At 45.6% G+C, this 18,094-nt stretch overlaps 1 protein-coding gene across 5 annotated transcripts; it reads right to left on the minus strand.

The window, feature by feature from the left end:
* Positions 1 to 465: 465 nt before the first annotated feature.
* On the minus strand, positions 466 to 18,053 carry CASP6 (caspase 6). Of its 5 annotated transcripts, XM_059923417.1 has the most exons (8): positions 17,900 to 18,053; positions 17,146 to 17,324; positions 9,594 to 9,633; positions 7,628 to 7,774; positions 7,114 to 7,190; positions 5,047 to 5,222; positions 1,752 to 1,911; positions 466 to 1,095 (listed from the first exon to the last, which is right to left on the minus strand). In XM_059923417.1, exons 2-8 carry the CDS (start codon positions 17,189 to 17,191, stop codon positions 857 to 859), a joined length of 885 nt encoding a protein of 294 aa, XP_059779400.1. In that variant the 5' UTR covers positions 17,192 to 17,324; positions 17,900 to 18,053; the 3' UTR covers positions 466 to 856. The 5 variants fall into 5 exon arrangements, with proteins under 5 accessions (XP_059779400.1, XP_059779404.1, XP_059779403.1 ...); XM_059923421.1 differs by lacking the exon at positions 7,628 to 7,774; XM_059923420.1 differs by lacking the exon at positions 17,146 to 17,324 and having other exon boundaries at positions 17,900 to 18,052.
* Between the last annotated feature and the right edge of the window lie 41 nt (positions 18,054 to 18,094).

Raw genomic sequence — 18,094 nt, forward strand, 5'->3', positions numbered from 1 at the left:
TTAGTAAGAACTGAATCTTAAAAGTAACATCTGGGACTTCCCTGGCGGTCCAGTGGTTAAGACTCCGCACTTCCACTGCAGGGGGCACGGGTTCATTTGCTGGTCTGGGAACTAAGATCCTGCATGCCACATGCCGCGTGGCACAGCCAAAAAAAAAGGTAACATCTATTATTCCATGAACATGATGATGGTCTGTGAGTGGGACTGCCGGACAGTGAATAGTAATTAACATGCAAGATACTGACAGAATCAAACTTTGCAAGTGTGTAGCCTCTACTGACTAAGAATTAACTGTGTTTTATATTTCTTCCTCAGAATGCCATGTAATAGTTCTTGAAGGCTCATTTTTTTTTTATTAAAGTGAGAGTTAAAGAAGTCCTATATAAAAAGTGATAATTCATATGTAGATTAATTTATATGACCAAGTAAAACAAGTCATCTATAAATTATACAAATGAGTAAGAATGTGAATTAGAAAAATTTAATAGAGTGAATTTCAGATATTAAAGGAAAACAATGAATTATTAGGTTCAAAAACTTTTAAAAACATTATAAAGTTTTATAAAGTCACAAAATACAAGTTAAATCAGTCAGATATTTTGAGTAACCTTGCAATTTACTACAAAAGTCAAGTATTACAAATGCTTGTGGATTTTTATTTATAGGAATTCCCTGAGGATTTCATTTCTACATATATCAAACCCCTTCACCATGTCCAATATGAGCTATTTTTTTGTAAAGTTCTCTCATTAAAGCTTAAGACATTTAAAATTGTTGCACCATTTAAATTGCTTCAACCTAGAGATACTTCTTTATATAAAAATACAGATACATAAAACAAAATAGCACCTATCAATCATTTAGATTTTGGAAAGAAATGCAGCTTTTTAGTTAGCATTGAGGCAAAGCAGGGAACCTGCTTCTTTCCAATTGCACTTGGGTCTCTGCAGATGCCCACTCGGCGCTGAGAAACTTTCCTGTTCACCAGTGTGAGGAGTTCTGTGAACTCTAAGGAGGAACCGAACTTTCCCAGCATCTCGCACAGATCTTGAATGTACCATGAGCCATTCACAGTTTCCCGATGAGAGTAATAACCTAAAAAAGATAGATAGGAGGAACCACTGAAGTTTTCTGGTCACTTACTGTGACAGAAAAACACCTTTAAAAAGTCTGAGTTCTTAAAAATCCTTGGAGAAGACTAAGATGTGCCATGATACAGTTTTAAAAGTTTTCTGTTGACTATTCTCACGTGGGAAAAAAGATTAATTCCATACAGTTCTATAAAAATAGGGTTAATGCTACGTAATTTTCTCCATTTCCTAAAAATTCCCAAGATAGCAGTAACCAGGCAATGATTTCTGAGACAAGAGATTAGAAAAAAGAAAAACATAAAATTATTTACTGCAAGAGCAGAGAACAACTGTCATCAGAATATTTTTCAACGTCTTCCATGAGTGTTACCACAAAAGCAGTGTCACCATCAGTAATTGACATATTCTGCTGCTAATAGTCAATATAATTAGCCTTGTAGCTTTAACATAGTTCTCAGGAAGGATTTTTCTATAAGGTATTTTATGCTTTTAGATATCACTCTGATCACATGGCACAAAGAAGTCCATTAAGCCTCTGAGCTTCACGACCAAATCACATGCCCCATTAGAAAGACCTCAACTAAATCAAGCCAAGGTGAAACTTACAGGAGTACTTAGCCAAGAAAGCCAATTACACATTTGTATTAAACACCCACACACCTTCTGCCACAGAGTAACACATGAGGAAGTCTGCTCCAGCAGGAAGTGTATAAACCGAGGCTGCATCCACCTGGGTTAGGTTGACATCCAGCTTGTTTGTCTGATGATCCACTACATCCGAAGGGATGACTGGCACATCGTGCTGGTTTCCCCGACATGCCTACGAGACAAGGAGGAAAATCCCCTCCTTTACTTACCTATTCTTCCCAATGCTTCATGTTCACAGTGAATCTGTGATTCAGTACGCCTCCACTGCAACATCAACAGAAGCCACTTTATAGGCGCTTCAGAAACAACGCATTCAGGTTTAGAGCAGGCCAAAGCTGACAGGTTTTTTTTCCTACTTACGTTTTCTTATAGTTAATGTTGATTGAATGGTACACTGTAAAAGGGAAAGCATCTGCGGTTTTACAGTTTCTTATGGATTATCCACACCATAGCACCAAGAGTCACCCTTTCTTTTAAAAGCTATAGTATTTGCCTAAGTGTTTCTATATAATCAGGTAATATATTCCCAGATTGGGTTTTCCTTGCCAAGCTGCTGCCATAAATTAAGGGTCAAAATGACACCATATGACCTGAGAGGACATCTATTAATGTGCCTCCTGCCTTTTGCTCCTACTTTAAAGTGAGGGCTCAAATTCTTACTAATTCTGACTCACACAAGGGCTAAAATTAATTTCTACTCAAATAACTATTATGGGCTGCATTTTGTCCCTCCCCCCCATTTATACACTAAGGACTTATATATATCATATATAACCCCCAGTGTTTCAAATGTGACTGTATTTGCTGATATGGCCTTTAAAGAGAGAATTAAGGTAAAATGAGGTCCTACTGGTGGGCCCTAACCCACTATGACTGGCATCCTTATAAAGAGAGACCAGGACACAGACATGCACAGAGGAAAGAGCATGTGAACAGAAGCCACCTCCCAGACAAGGAGAGAGGCCTCAGAAGAAATCAACCCTGCTGACACCTTGATCTCAGACTCCTAACCTCCAGAACCGCAAGAAAATAAATTTTTCTTGCCTAAGCTACCCAGTTTGTGTACAGGCAGACCTCAGAGATACTGCAGATTCGGTTCCAGACCACAGCAACACAGCGAGTATCACGATAAAGTGAGTCACATGAATTTTTTGGTTTCCCAGTGCATATAAAAGTTATGTTTACACTATACTGTAGTCTATTAAGTGTGCAATAGCATTATGTCTAAAAAAAGTACAGACCTTAATTAAAAAATACTTTATAGCTAAAAAATGCTAACCATCACCTGAATCTTCAGCTAGTCATAATCGTTTTGCAATAGTAATGTCAAAATCACAGATCATCATAACAAATGTAATAATGAAAAAGTTTGAAATATGAAAATTACCAAAATGTGACACAGAAACGAAGTGAGCAAATGCTGTTGGAAAAATGGCATCAACACAGGGTTGCCACAAACCTTCAATTTGTTTAAAAAAAAAAAAAAAAAAAGCACTATCTGCAAAGTGCAATAAAGTGAGGTATGCCTGTACTTTGTTCTGGCAGCCCCAGTAAACTTAATACAGTGCTCTAACGAGATTCCGCTGTAGTATTATAAATGCATTCATCAATTCTGAAATGGCTGAAGAAATAGAAGCTTTAAAAGAAACAGTTCTGATGGATTTCAGAGTTATCATATAAATAGAAGATCCCTAATGTCCTATTTTTTACAGGGAGATTTTGATCTTATATAGTATTACCAGGCTTATTTTCAGACCTTGTTTTCAACTGTCTTCCTAAATGGAATGTAGAACACATGGAACTCAATGCCATCACTTGCCAAATCAACTGCAGTAAGAATAAGAGCCAGCCTTTACTGGGGGCCTGCCATGTGCCAGGCACTGTTCGAAGTGTTTTTCATTTGTTAGGCCAGATCGTTTTATCCTCTCAACCACCCCATGAGCCAGTGCTATTTTTACCCCTATGTCACAGATGAAGAATCTGAGGCATAGAGAAATGAAATAACTTGGCAAAACATTTTCCTTCTTTGTGGCCCATGAGTTATTTCCAATTCTCCTGTCTGACGGTGCTGGCCACTCCCTTTTTCACGAGCAGTCACCTGTCTTTTTTTTTTTTTTTTTTAATATTTATTTATTTTTTGGCTGCGTTGGGTCTTCGTTGCTGTGCGCAGGCGGGCTTTTCTCTCTAGTTGTGGCGAGCAGGAGCTACTCTTTGTTGTGGTGCGCGGGCTTCTCACTGCGGTGGCTTCTCTTGCCGCGGAGCACGGGCTCTAGGCACGCGGGCTTTAGTAGTTGTGGTGTGTGGTCTCAGTAGTTGTGGCTCGCGGGCTCTAGAGCACAGGCTCAGTAGTTGTGGTACATGGGCTTAGTTGCTCCGCGACTTGCAGGATCTTAGTTCCCCGACCAGGGATTGAACTCGGGGCCCTGGCAGTGAGAGCACTGAGTCCTAACCTCTGGACCACCACGGAATTCCCTCTACACTCGTTTTCCAGGCTATACTTGACATGGGGAAACTCATCTACTCCCATGCCTTCCAGTACCACCCATCCCCTCATTACTCCCAAACTTATTTCTCTAATCCAGGCTGCCTGTCTCAAGTTCTAGACCTGAATCTCCAACGACATGTCCCACAGACACCCCAATGCAGCTGTCCAAACATGAAACCAGGGAGTCATCCTTGACTTTTTTTTTTTTTTTTTTATAGCCCCCCTTGCTCCCTTCCTCAAGGTACGGCAGGGTGTGAAACGTGGCTGTGTCCTCCATGCCGTTCATAGAAATAGAGGATTGCAGCCCTGGAACGTGAGGAATTCTTTTTTGTTCAGAATCCTTATTGAGGTACCAAATGATGCTATTCAAGCCCCCAAATATTTTTATCCCTAATATCAGTTTGGCAGTGGGTAACTGCATTTTGGCCTAAGGGAAAATGTGAAAGGACGAGGCAAGCTTGGACTAGAAGTCTTTATGCCCACATTCTTCCCACCAGCTAGCATGCTCTCCAGCCCCCAAACCAAACCTGGTCTGAACAGGTGGCCCTGCACTGCACTTGCCCACCAGCAGATGCTCGTCCAGCGGCTCTGCCTTGACACTGGGCTGAGCCAGGGAGCAGCACATTCGTTGTTTTGAGTCATTTCCAATGTCAATCCAAGTGATAAAGATACTAACAGCTCAAACTGCGACTCCGCTAGGATTCAAAAAGGGCCTTTCCGATTACTGGAGAAAGTTACTTCCGAAATCAGCTTTAGTCCTTTCTAGTCACATGTACAGAACCATGGCCTTGATAACTAAGACTATAACATAATCAGTCTTACCTGAATGATAAATATCTTGGGTTTTCCAACCAGGCTCTGACACTTGTCTCCTTTGAACAAGCCAGTCAGTGTCTGAATTTCAATCTTCGCATCATATGCATAGATGTGGTTGCCTTCACCATGACTCAGGAAAACACACAAAAAGCAATCGGCGTCTGCATGGCTAGCGGTTGATGCTAAAAAGGCCCCCAAAAGTTATTTAGAAATGAAAATAAGGTGCTTATTATCTACATCTAAAAATTTAATTTACTAATATTAGAATAAAGTTACATACATACAACTGAGGGAGGGGGGAAATTTATTATTATAATATAAAATGTCTGTAATGAAACATAACTTATTTTAGTATTTAATCAAGCAATAATTTATACCATACTATATCTGATTTTTAAAAAATCCAAATTATTGCAGTTCAAAGTAATAGAGTTGAACAGATTTTGTTAGCTCTTCTAAAACACAGAATAATGACATGGAAAACCTAAAGGGATTATTGTGGGGAACACCCTTAAAAGATCCAAGTCATTTTGGCAATATAAGTTTCCTTGAATCAGCAGAGACCTTCTGGAAAGACCCAAAAACTACTACATAACACCTCCCTATGTGTCGCTGCACCTCCAAGGAGTGCAGCACCTTCACTCTATGTCCGCGGCGCTCAGAGCTTCCGAAAGAGTATTAAGACGGGAGAGTGATGTCCTCCAAAGCTGAGGAGCAAGCAAAGTAGAAAACCTGGTAAGCAGCCAGTTGAAATTATTTACAGGTTAAAGAAGAACTCTGGTACGAGGTTCCTCAAAAAATTAAAAATAGAACTACTGTATCCCGCACTTCCACTTCTGGGTATTTATCCGAAGACAACAAAAACGCTCATTTGAAAAGATATATATGAACCCTCATATTCGTTGCAGCAATTATTACAACAGCCAAGATATGGAAGCAACCTAAATGTCCAACAATGGATGAATGGATAAAGAAGACGTGTGTATATACAGTGGCTTACCATTCAGCCATTAAGAAAAGAAATCTCGCCATTTGCAACAACATGACTGAATCCTGAGAGCCTTATGCTAGGTGAGAGAAGGCAGAAAAAGACATGGCCTCACTATATGTGGAATCCAAAACACCAGCCAGCAAGCAGGCGACCAACCTCAAAGATGCAGAGAACAGACTGGTGGCTGCTGGGGCAGAGGCAGGGATGGGGGGTGTGTGGCAAAATGGGGGAGGGGGCAGAAGGTACTAACTTCCAGTTACACAAATACGTAAGTCCCAGGGATGTAATGGACAGCATGATGACTGTAGTTAACAATACGGCATCGCATACTGGAAAGCTGCCGAGAGAGGAGATCTTCAAAAGTCCTCATCACAAGAAAAGACAGTCTTTGTAAGTACGTATGGTGACAGACGGTCACTAGATTTCCTGTGGTGATCGTTTCCCACTGTATGCAAATATCAAATCATTATGCTGTATACCTGAAACTAATGTTATATGTCAATTATACCTCAATTTAAAAAAAAAAGAGCTCGGAAGAAAGTTTAATTATGTAAATGTTATAATAGTCCATTGACAAATTACTTAAAAATCCATGACATGTAGTGATTATTATAAACGTAAGTTGTTCATTTACCTACTACTGCATAGTGATGTAGAAATTAAGAGAGAATGTATATAAATCAACAGTATTTTGAAGCCAGTAAAAAACTTGGGTATGGAAGGAGTCAATTAAAAAATGACTACCCAGCATCTGTAGTATTTGCATTTTCGGCTTTTAATTGCCAAATGAAAAGATCATTTCATTCATTTCTAGAGTAATAGACTGTAACTAGTGGTATATAGACTGTAACTTTGGAGGCATAATACTTTGCAAAGGTCTCTAAATCTGGTAGGTAACACAATCAGAGAGGCACAACCAAAACCTATAACCCATGCTAAATTAATTGACAAGCCTTTTTCACAATACAGTTAATTATCTGGATAATAATTAACACATAGGATAATTGTCTTTACACATAGGATAATTGAAAACTACTCAATCCCATCAGAGGAATATGAATAAGAAAACTATTGATACCTACCCTCGTGAATTTTGAGCAGTAGTTCTTCTGCTTTAAGATCATCAAAGCATTTCACTTCAAATCCTAGATCTGAAAACCTGGAGATAAATTAAATTGGATGTTAGCTTATGAGCTATTCAAAGCTGTCACATACCCCTAATTATTTGAGGAATCTATACACATTTTTATGACATATAAATTGACTTTTCTTTAGGGAGAAAGAAAAATCAAATATGACAATGATGGTTTTCCTTGATAACCCACGGTAGGAAGGGATTTATTCATAACTGATATAAGTTAGAATACTGCCATCTACTATGCAGATAGATTTATAACAATGCAAAGAATGTAAACATTTAATAGAACAGGATTAGGGGGGAAATTCAGGCAAGTTCTTAAGGGAGGCTGTGCCCAAATGAGGTTCATCCTCAAATACTCTTGCTCTGTCTGTTATTTCATCAGTGTGGACAAGTTTTGATAAGTAGTTATCACTTAAATACCTCACCATCTTGACATGTAGATCAAACCATACTACCTGCGCTTAAGACTGTCTCTGTCGGCGCTGGTGCCCTGCCTGTCTGGTAGGGTTAAGTGCCAGAAGAACCTCTCATGATTGAAGATTAAAGCAATTCCTCTCCTCTTGTGGTCCATTTTGTACGTTTCTGCCGGATCAAACACTTCTCTGTTTATGAAAAGTTTTAAAAACAATCACTTAAGTCATATTAAATAATGAGCTCCTCCAAGCCCAAGGTCAACATATAGAGCAGATAGAGGTCTGCTGCGTCCTCCTCCTCTGCCAGGTGGACCGACCACTGGAGTGCCCCAGGGAAGCCTCCCAGCCACACTGGCAAGGGAAGTCCTGAAATATTGGGTGGGCCAAAAAGTTCCTTCGGAATTTAAGTAAAAGACAGACACATTTTCCATCTTCACCAAGAACTTTATTGAACAACATATTCACCGTTTTGTTGCACTACCTTCTGCCATTATTCAGGCAACTTCAATTCCATCTTCTCAAAACTTTTTCTCTTTTTGAGCAAAGAACTGTTCCAGTTGCCTTTTACAGTCTTCCAGGGGATTGAAATTTTTTCCATTAAGAGAATTTTGTAAAGACTGAAATAAATGGAGATCTGAAGATGCAATGTCTGGTGAATACAGCAGATGAATCAGAACTTCCCAGCCAAGCTGTAACAGTATTTGCCTGGTCATCAGAGGAACATGCAGTCTTGCATTATCCTGATGGAAGATTATGCATTTTCTGTTGACTAATTCTGGACGCTTTCATCCAGTGCTGCTTTCAGTTGGTCTAATTGGGAGCAGTACTTGTTGGAATGAATCGTTTGGTTTTCCGGAAGGAGCTCATAATACAGAACTCCCTTCCAATCCCACCATGTACACAACATCACCTTCTTTGGATGAAGACTGGCCTTTGGTGTGGTTGATGGTGGCTCATTTCGCTTGCCCCACGATCTCTTCCGTTCCACATTATTGCACAGTATCCACTTTTCATCGCCCATCACAATTTGTTTTAAAAATGGAACGTTTTCATTACATAAAGAATCGCATGTGGAAATACGGTCAAGAAGGTTTTTTTCACTTAACTTATGTGGAACCCAAACATCAAAGTGACTGACATAACCAAGCTGGTGCAGATGATTTTCAGTGCTTGATTTGGGTATTTTGAGTATGTCAGCTATCTCCTGAGTGGTATAACGTTGACTGTCCTCAATGTCTCGATTTGATCGCTATCAACTTCAACTGGTCTACCCGACTGTGGAGCATCGTCCGGCGAGCAATCTCCAGCACGAAACATCGCAAACCACTTCTGACACGTTCAGTCAGTCACAGCACCTTCTCCACAAATCTTTTTTTGTGTTTCGGTTGCATTTTTACCTTTCTTGAAATAATAAAGCATAATATGTTGGAAATGTTGCTTTTTTCCTTCCATCTTCAATATTAAAATGGCTACACAAAAATTCAATTTTGATAAGTTTTTTTTTCAAATGCATGCTGATATGACAGCTGTCACAATACAGTCTAACAAAATTGTTTTGAATGAAGTTAAAGACAACTAAGTGCTACTAGAGCCATCGAACGGAAAAAAGCGAACAAGCTTTTTGGCCCACCCAATATTTCTGTACCAACAGGTAACGGCAGCCATCCTGAGCACCCCTACGCCCACCCCAAGCCCTCTGCATGGGTGTCTTCCCCCCAGGTCTCCAGGAGTCAGCGACCAAGGACAACGGCCTGGCCCAGGCCTAGCCCCAGGGCCCATGCCGTCCCAATTGTTCAGTATTTTGAACCTCAGTCTAGGTCCCTTCACAGCCAGGGGCGGCACATCTACACTAACCTGCACATCTACAAACCAACCTTCCAAATGTTAAAAAACCTGACATTCTCAGTTCTGCTCTCTAGCTCCCAGGTCCCTTTCTTGCTTTGATTTCTGTAGGCTGATCATGATCACCAAAGGAAAAGAGCTTTACTGGTAAAGAGCACATTTTTACCTCATAGGGAAGGCATCTGTTTCTGTCATGTTTTGTTCACCTATTAAAAAAAAGTTGGGTTTTGTTAATATACTTTTTGACTAATGGTCATAAAACACATCAGGAACTCCCAGCTGCCTTGACTCCTATACTCTTAAGCCCCTTCTGTCTTGGTTAGTTTAAAGGTCAAAGTATGTGAGAAGGAGTAAGGGAGAAGGAAGGGAAAGTGCTATTAATAATAAACAAATTAGAGTGGCATGGACTTACATATACTACCAAATGTAAAACAGATAGCTAGTGGGAAGCAGCCGCATAGCACAGGGAGATCAGCTCAGTGCTCTGTGACCACCTAGAGGGGTGGGATAGGGAGGGTGGGAGGGAGGGAGACGCAAGAGGGAGGGGATATGGGGACATATGTATATGTATAGCCGATTCACTTTGTTATACAGCAGAAACTAACACACCATTGTAAAGCAATTATACTCCAATAAAGATGTTAAAAAAAACAAATAACTATAAATTAACAGCTCAATTTTTTCTCACCCTCAACTCTTACGTGCAAAATAAAACAGATTAGAAATGGAGAAAATTAAAAAAATAAAAATGGAGAAAATATTACTCAAACACATTCATTGCAAAATATGTCTAAAGTAACAAATGTAGTAGTTCTGTGATTATGCAGCTCAAATGAAATACGAAATTGCTTGATTTTGCAGAAAATGTTTTTGCAAATATTCTCTGAAACAGAGACAGGATTAAGTCAAGCAAGAGAACTGAACAGAGCGTGGTTAATACTGGATTACCCTGCCACCTGGAAGAGGTAGACGTTTGGTGGAGGAAGGGAAGGGGCAAAGGCTCAGACTTTGATCTCCTGAATGACACATGTGCACTTACGACCCTATAATCAGGACCCTCTGCTCCTGACCCACGAACAGACTTCCCCACCCCCGAGACAGCCTCTCACTGAATCCCTCTCTACTCCCGGGAACAGGCTGTGCAACAGAGCTCTCTGCAATGACAGAATTCCCTACACCAGAGCTGTCCCATAGGGCAGCCACTGGCCACATGTGGTCTTGAGCACTTGAGATGTGGCTAGTGTAACTGAGGAACTCAGTTAATTAAATTAATTTAAACGTGTGGCCAGTGGCTTCTGTACTGGACAGCACAGTCAGTCTAGCATCTTCTACAAGAAGGGCCCATACGCTCATAAATCTGTTTTTACCTGATAAACTTGAGCTTAAGAGGGGAGGGGAGAGAAGGTAATACAATATCAACAGTATAGCAAGATGCACCTCTCAGCTGAGGTCTTTGAAGGAAGCGCAACAGACCCCAAGGGTAGACTCCTACCCATCATCTCCTAGTCAAGAGGGTGGGGTCCCCCTCTCTCCTTGGAGTCTCTCCTTGGAGTCTCTCCCTGACGCCTGATTGTTCTAACCTCACGTCTCCTCACTGACAAAAATCCACCCAGGGAGGGAGGATGAGGTGAGATGGGGAATTCAACTCCAGGGCCCTTTACTAGTCACTCTCAGGCTGTTCCTCCTGTAATGCACCCAGCATTCCAGCCAAGACCCCACGGTGGCCTTCCCCTTCCCCTGTGCCATACACCCCAGTTTTTCTTGCATCATTTCCTGGCCTGGGTGATAAAATGCAGATTCCTGGATCCTAACCCTGACTTACAGAATCAGAATCCTGGGAAAGGGCTTCCCTGGTGGCGCAGTGGTTAAGAATCCACCTGCCAATGCAGGGGACAAGGGTTCGGTCCCTGGTCCGGGAAGATCCCACATGCCGTGGAGCAACTAAGCCCATGCGCCACAACTATTGAGCCTGCGCTCTAGAGCCTGCGAGCCACAACTACTGAAGCCCAGGCGCCTAGAGCCCGTGCTCCACAACAACAGAAGCCACCGTGATGAGAAGCCCGCGCACCGCAACGAAGAGTAGCCCCCCGCTCGCCACAACTAGAGAAAGCCCGCGCGCAGGAACGAAGACCCAATGCAGCCAAAAATAAAATAAATAAATTTATTAAAAAAAAAAAAAAGAATCCTGGGAAAGGATCTTTCCCAGGATCTGCATATTTACAAGGTGATTTTTACTCACACCAAAGATTAGGAGTCAAAAGCAGCCTCTAATGCATCCTCCCCACTCTCCCAAAGTTTCCGTGCTACTCCACATCCTGCTCTAAGGTGGATACTTCATATTCCACACCCTGCTTTACTGGGAATACTTCCTACCAAGCACTCCTCTATCCAGGGGGACTTCCCTACTGGACAGCTGCTCTACTGGGGGATTTCCTACTCCACGCGATGTTCTAAAAGGGATCCCACCGACTCCACCCACGGCTCTACTAAGGTTACGTGGTAGCTCATTCACTGTTCCACCAGAACACTTCCTCCCCCACGCACTGATGCTGGGGATACTTCCTGCTGTACACACTGTCCTCCCAGGGACAGTACTTACTCCACACACTTTTCTACTAGAACACTTTCTGCTCTGCACACTCGACACTGAGGATACTTCCTACCATGCACAGCGCTCTCCAGGGATCCACAAACTCCTCTACCCAGAATACTTCCTATACCACACACTAGTCTACCATGAAACCTCCAGCCCTACTCTACTACCAGGGCACTTCCTCCTCCACACACTGCTCTACTGGGGACACGTCCTACCCCACACACTGCCGTACAGCTGATGCTTCCTAATAAGACACTCCCCTACTTGGGATGCTGACCCAGTGAGCACACGGCTCTCCGGGGGATACTTCCGATTCCACAGTTATGCCCAGGGTACCTCCTCCTACACACTCCGTTCCACCGGGGTTACTTCCTACGCCACACGGTGTTCTACCCGGGATACAGAAACTGCTCTACTCGGAATACTTCCTACTCCACACAATGATAAACCGGGATACTTCCTAGTCCACACACTGCTCTGCTACGGATACTTCGAATCCACATACTGCCCTACCCAGGACACATCCTATTCCACAGCACGCTCTATCCTGGACACTTCCTACTTCACACACTGATCTACCAAGGGTACCTGGTAGCACCCACACCCTGCCCTCCCCGGGACACGTCCTGCTCCACACACTGCTTTACCAGGTCACTCCCCGGGACATGTCCTACTCCTCCTACTCTACCAATTACTCCACCCAGAACTCTCCCTACTCCACACACTGCTCTATGGAGGCTACTTCCTTCTCCGCACACTTTCCACCGGCCATACTTCCGGTTCCACTCGCTGCTCAGCCGAGGACACATCCTGCCTTTCCTACTCCACACACTGCACTACAGGAGAGATTTCCTACTCCACGCTGCTCTACCTGGGATCTTCCTACGCCACAGTGTTCTACGTGCAGAACGCTACTGCACACACTGCTCTGTGTGACACACTTCTTCCTACGACAGTGCTCCGCCGGAGGAGAGTTCCTTAACAGAGACCTCTTCACCCGGATACCTCCTCCTCAACAGCGCTGTACCCCGGGCCACCTCCCTACTGCACTCAGTGCTCAGCCAGCACACTTGCTACCCCACGCGCTGCTCCACTGCACACACATCCTCCTCTTCCCACTCCACAAGCAGCCATACCCGGGATACTTCCTACTGCACACGCTGTTCCTCTACGGGGGATACTTCCTACTCCACACGCTGTTCCTCTACGGGGGATACTTCCTACTGCACACGCTGTTCCTCTACGGGGGATACTTCCTACTCCACGCGCTGTTCCTCTACAGGGGATACTTCCTACCCCACACGCTGTTCCTCTACGGGGGATACTTCCTACTCCATGCGGCTCTGTGAGGGATACTTCCTACTCCATGCGGCTCTGTGGGGGATGCTTCCTACTCCACACGCTGTTCCTCTACGGGGGATACTTCCTACTCCACACGCTGTTCCTCTACGGGGGATGCTTCCTACTCCACGCGCTGTTCCTCTACAGGGGATGCTTCCTACTCCACACGCTGTTCCTCTACGGGGGATACTTCCTACTCCACGCGCTGTTCCTCTACGGGGGATACTTCCTACTCCACACGCTGTTCCTCTACGGGGGATACTTCCTACTCCACGCGCTGTTCCTCTACGGGGGATACTTCCTACTCCACACGCTGTTCCTCTACGGGGGATACTTCCTACTCCATGCGGCTCTGTGAGGGATACTTCCTACTCCATGCGGCTCTGTGGGGGATGCTTCCTACTCCACACGCTGTTCCTCTACGGGGGATACTTCCTACTCCACACGCTGTTCCTCTGCGGGGGATGCTTCCTACTCCACACGCTGTTCCTCTACGGGGGATACTTCCTACTCCACACGCTGTTCCTCTACGGGGGATGCTTCCTACTCCACACGCTGTTCCTCTACAGGGGATGCTTCCTACTCCACACGCTGTTCCTCTACGGGGATACTTCCTACTCCACGTGGCTCTGTGGGGGATGCTTCCTACTCCACACGCTGTTCCTCTATGGGGGATACTTCCTACTCCACGCGGCTCTGTGGGGGATGCTTCCTACTCCACACGCTGTTCCTCTACGGGGGATACTTCCTACTCCACACGCTGTTCCTCTGCGGGGGATGCTTCCTACCCCACACGCTGTTCCTCTACGGGGGATACTTCCTACCCCACACGCTGTTCCTCTACGGGGGATACTTCCTACTCCACGCGCTGTTCCTCTACGGGGGATACTTCCTACCCCACACGCTGTTCCTCTACGGGGGATACTTCCTACCCCACACGCTGGTCCTCTACGGGGGATACTTCCTACTCCACACGCTGTTCCTCTACGGGGGATACTTCCTACTCCACACGCTGTTCCTCTACGGGGGATACTTCCTACTCCACACGCTGTTCCTCTACGGGGGATACTTCCTACTCCACACGCTGTTCCTCTACGGGGGATACTTCCTACCCCACACGCTGTTCCTCTGCGGGGGATGCTTCCTACCCCACACGCTGTTCCTCTACGGGGGATACTTCCTACTCCACACGCTGTTCCTCTACGGGGGATACTTCCTACTCCACACGCTGTTCCTCTACGGGGGATGCTTCCTACCCCACACGCTGTTCCTCTACAGGGGATGCTTCCTACTCCACGCGGCTCTGTGGGGGATGCTTCCTACTCCACATGCTGTTCCTCTACGGGGGATACTTCCTACTCCACGCGGCTCTGTGGGGGATGCTTCCTACTCCACGTGGCTCTGTGGGGGATGCTTCCTACTAAGACGCCCCGCTCCTCAGGCATTCTGCCCTTCTGAACACACTGCTCTTCTAGCGCGTAAACTCCTCCGCCCAGAGTACTTCCTACAACACACTGATGCATCAGGATACTTTCTAGTCCACACGCTGCTCCCCCTGGACACGTCCCACTTCTGACAAGGCTCTATTGGGGCTACTTCCAACTCACACACTGTTCTAACTGGGATTCCTCCTACCCCACAATTGCTCTTCCCTGAAGAGCTCCACACCCTGTCTACCGGGGTTACTTCCTGCTCTACCAGAGCAGTGCAGGGTTTTCTCTCCTTCCATTTTCAAAAGCTTTTGTTCCGGGATCCTTTGAATAACCTCACGTCCTGATCATTAAACCAATTATACAATAAAGAAATAGACCCACTCAAACTAAACACATTAAATCCATATCTGAAAGCCAATCACCTCCTTCACCCGCCAAGAACCTGCACAGGCTGGAGAGCACCTGAGTCTCTTCTGTGATGCCCAGAGTAGTAGCAGACCCAGCATTTCACCTCTCCCAGCTTTTGCACCTTGTTGTCTAGTGAGCCTGAGGCAGCTTGAAGTGTCCCTGGCGGAAGCTGTGCCAACTGGCCGGTCACCAAACTCACTGAAGTCCTTGAGGGTGAAAGCACGGGAGAGGTACACTCGACTGGGTCTTTCAAGTTCCTTTTTCACAGTCTGAGGAAGGAGCTTCACAATTCTCCTGGGCTGGATGTAATTTATGCTGTGCATTTGGGTCATCTCAAATACTGCCCTCAGCTTACAGACTTAGGAAAGATGGCCAGTTTTAAATAGCTCAAGATTAATTTGTTTAAAATGGCATTCAGTTTCAAAGTTAACAGATAGGACAATCTCAGTGAGGCATTTTTTAAAGTTTTTTTTGTTGTCACTGTTAACATGATAGATGTAGAAAGACACTGGGCTGTGAAAACTTTAGTTCTGATCCTCACAGGCTCTAACCTTCACTCTGCTATAAACAGGCACCCTGTATCCTGCAATACCAATTACCGACCAAGTCCAGCTGCCACTCTGTTCTAGCGGTTTGTTGAATCAGAACAGAAAGCTATGAAGACAGACATTAGAACCGAGGTTCCAATACTTTTCTTGGAGTTGATCAATTTTACCCTGCTTCCAGAGAACATACAATGCGACTCTGTCGCAGTCACTTTAAACTGTATGTACCCAGCAGACCAGCTTTCAGGAAGGGTGCGCTTTAACAAGTATCATCGTACTGCATGAATACAAACTGGCTTTGTTGACATGGAGAAAATAAATCTTAATGAGGGAGATACCCTATATAACAGATTTACAAATTCCTGTTCATCTGCAATCTATTCATCAAAAATGGGTCCGACACTAAACCTGACTCTTGACCTCTTCTCCCTTCTCCTTGTCTCTGATTTAAGCAATTTTCCTCTCCACCATAATGCAACCATGACCTCTTTGCTCCTTAAACAAGTTTAATTTTTACAAAACCAATCATTCCTTTTTCCTCCACACCTTAATCTGTCAATGCCTCCAGCTACCATTTGTTGATGGTGTGGCACTTTAGATAACTTTATCTCACTCTGCTCCACAGGCCCTGTGAGACAGAGAAAGTGCAAGAGATTTGTCCAAGGTCAGTGCCCTGGAGTTGGTACTGAAGACCCGGTTCTGCCTGTAGATTCCAAAGTCCCTACACGCCCATGTTAAAACCGCTCCCACCAGAGAGAGACCAAAAACTTTTCTAAACTAAGTGTTCATTTCTCCCAACTTCTTCAGCATCTACTGTTGTCATCTTCATTCACTGCAGTACCTATGCAAATCTACCCATATTCCCTATCAACAATTGGTTTATTAATCCTACTTTGAGTGACTCATGTCAGGCCTGGAACACACTGGAAAAGGGGTGGGGTGGAGATTGAAAAGGGAGCAAGTAGGAAAAGGAAGGAAGCCATAAAAAGAACGGTGGGCGACATGCGGTGACTAGCGGTCCCTCAAGCATCCTGGACCCCTGCCCCAGCTTCCCACCCCTCACCACTGGTTCCAAAAGGGAAATGGCCACTGGACCTCGCACTGTCCATCAGGGTAATGCCACTTCCTCCTGAACAACCATGGTGACTTTTACAACTTGCCTCTGGGGCAAAAGGCTTGTTTTGTGCAGCGAAGAATAAAAAGCTCTGAAATAAAGGCGCTCTGCATCGACTGACTGCCAGCGCTTCAAACCACCCCCCACTTTTTTTCTTTTTACTATGGCCAGAATTTCTAAACCTTATCAGTAAAATAATTAATAAGTGACAGGGAAGAACGTTCTAAAGCATGCGTTTAGCAGTTGATCATTTTGTAGAGAATAGTTACTGTGGCTTTAACCTAAATTCACGAACAACTGCAGGTTTCCTGGAGGCAGGAGAGCCATGGGGGCTGTGCAGCCGCCGACGCCTGGCTTTCGTCTCCAGGTTCAGAGCGGGCAAGCCCGGAGGTCTCTCCGCCCGGGCACTGCCTCGGGCCGGTCACGCTCCATTGTTACTGCAGGCAACCACTTCTTTTGACTGAGAAGTGAGAAAACAAAACAAGATCCAACCTCCAAAAGTTAACTTTCTTATGACCAGGCGCAGTTAAAGTTTAAATAGCCCCGACGGCTAGAAAGAGATCAGCGCCCGGAGGACAAAAGCGGCCAGGGCACGCCCCAGCGCTCGGCGCCGCCACCAGGGACCGCAAGGAGGCGGCGGCGAGGTTCCCGAGTTGTTTTTCTGAGCCCAGAAGCTAAGCTGCGCCCACCGGACCTGAGCGCTTCGCTCCAAGACCCTCAACTTCTTCTGGCCGCCGAACAAAGCCAGAGGAGCCCGCGTCCCCGCCCCCGCCTGCGCGCCCCCTCGGCACCCGCAGCCTACCTGCACCGCGAGCCCCGCGGAGCCCCGGCGCCGAGCTCATCGCGGCCGAGCGCGCAGCACCGATGCCCAGGCGGCCTCCGCTTCCTGCCGCCGGACTGCAGCCCCCGCCCCTTCCTCCCCCCGCCCCCGCCCGCCCCCCCGGCGCCCGCGCTCCCTGCCCGTCGCCTGCTGGAGGGTGGGACGGGGTCGGTGGTGGCAGTGCCCCCCGCAGAGTTAAGGCCCCTTTCCCTCACGCGGAGTTCGCCGAGGCAAGAGCGCCCAGGCAGAGCAGGGGACGCGGTCTCGTCCGCCTGGCGCCTTGGAGAGCCGAACCCTGCCGTGGGGAGACGTCAGATTCTACCCCGAGCACGAGCGGCGGTCCCGGGGTGGGAGGCTCCAGGCAACTGCAGATCACCTGCGGCGAGCTCCACGCTCAAGCCCCGCCCCAA

The sequence above is a fragment of the Balaenoptera ricei genome, chromosome 5, assembly GCF_028023285.1.
Source record: "Balaenoptera ricei isolate mBalRic1 chromosome 5, mBalRic1.hap2, whole genome shotgun sequence".
Classification (NCBI taxonomy): Eukaryota; Metazoa; Chordata; class Mammalia; order Artiodactyla; family Balaenopteridae; genus Balaenoptera; species Balaenoptera ricei.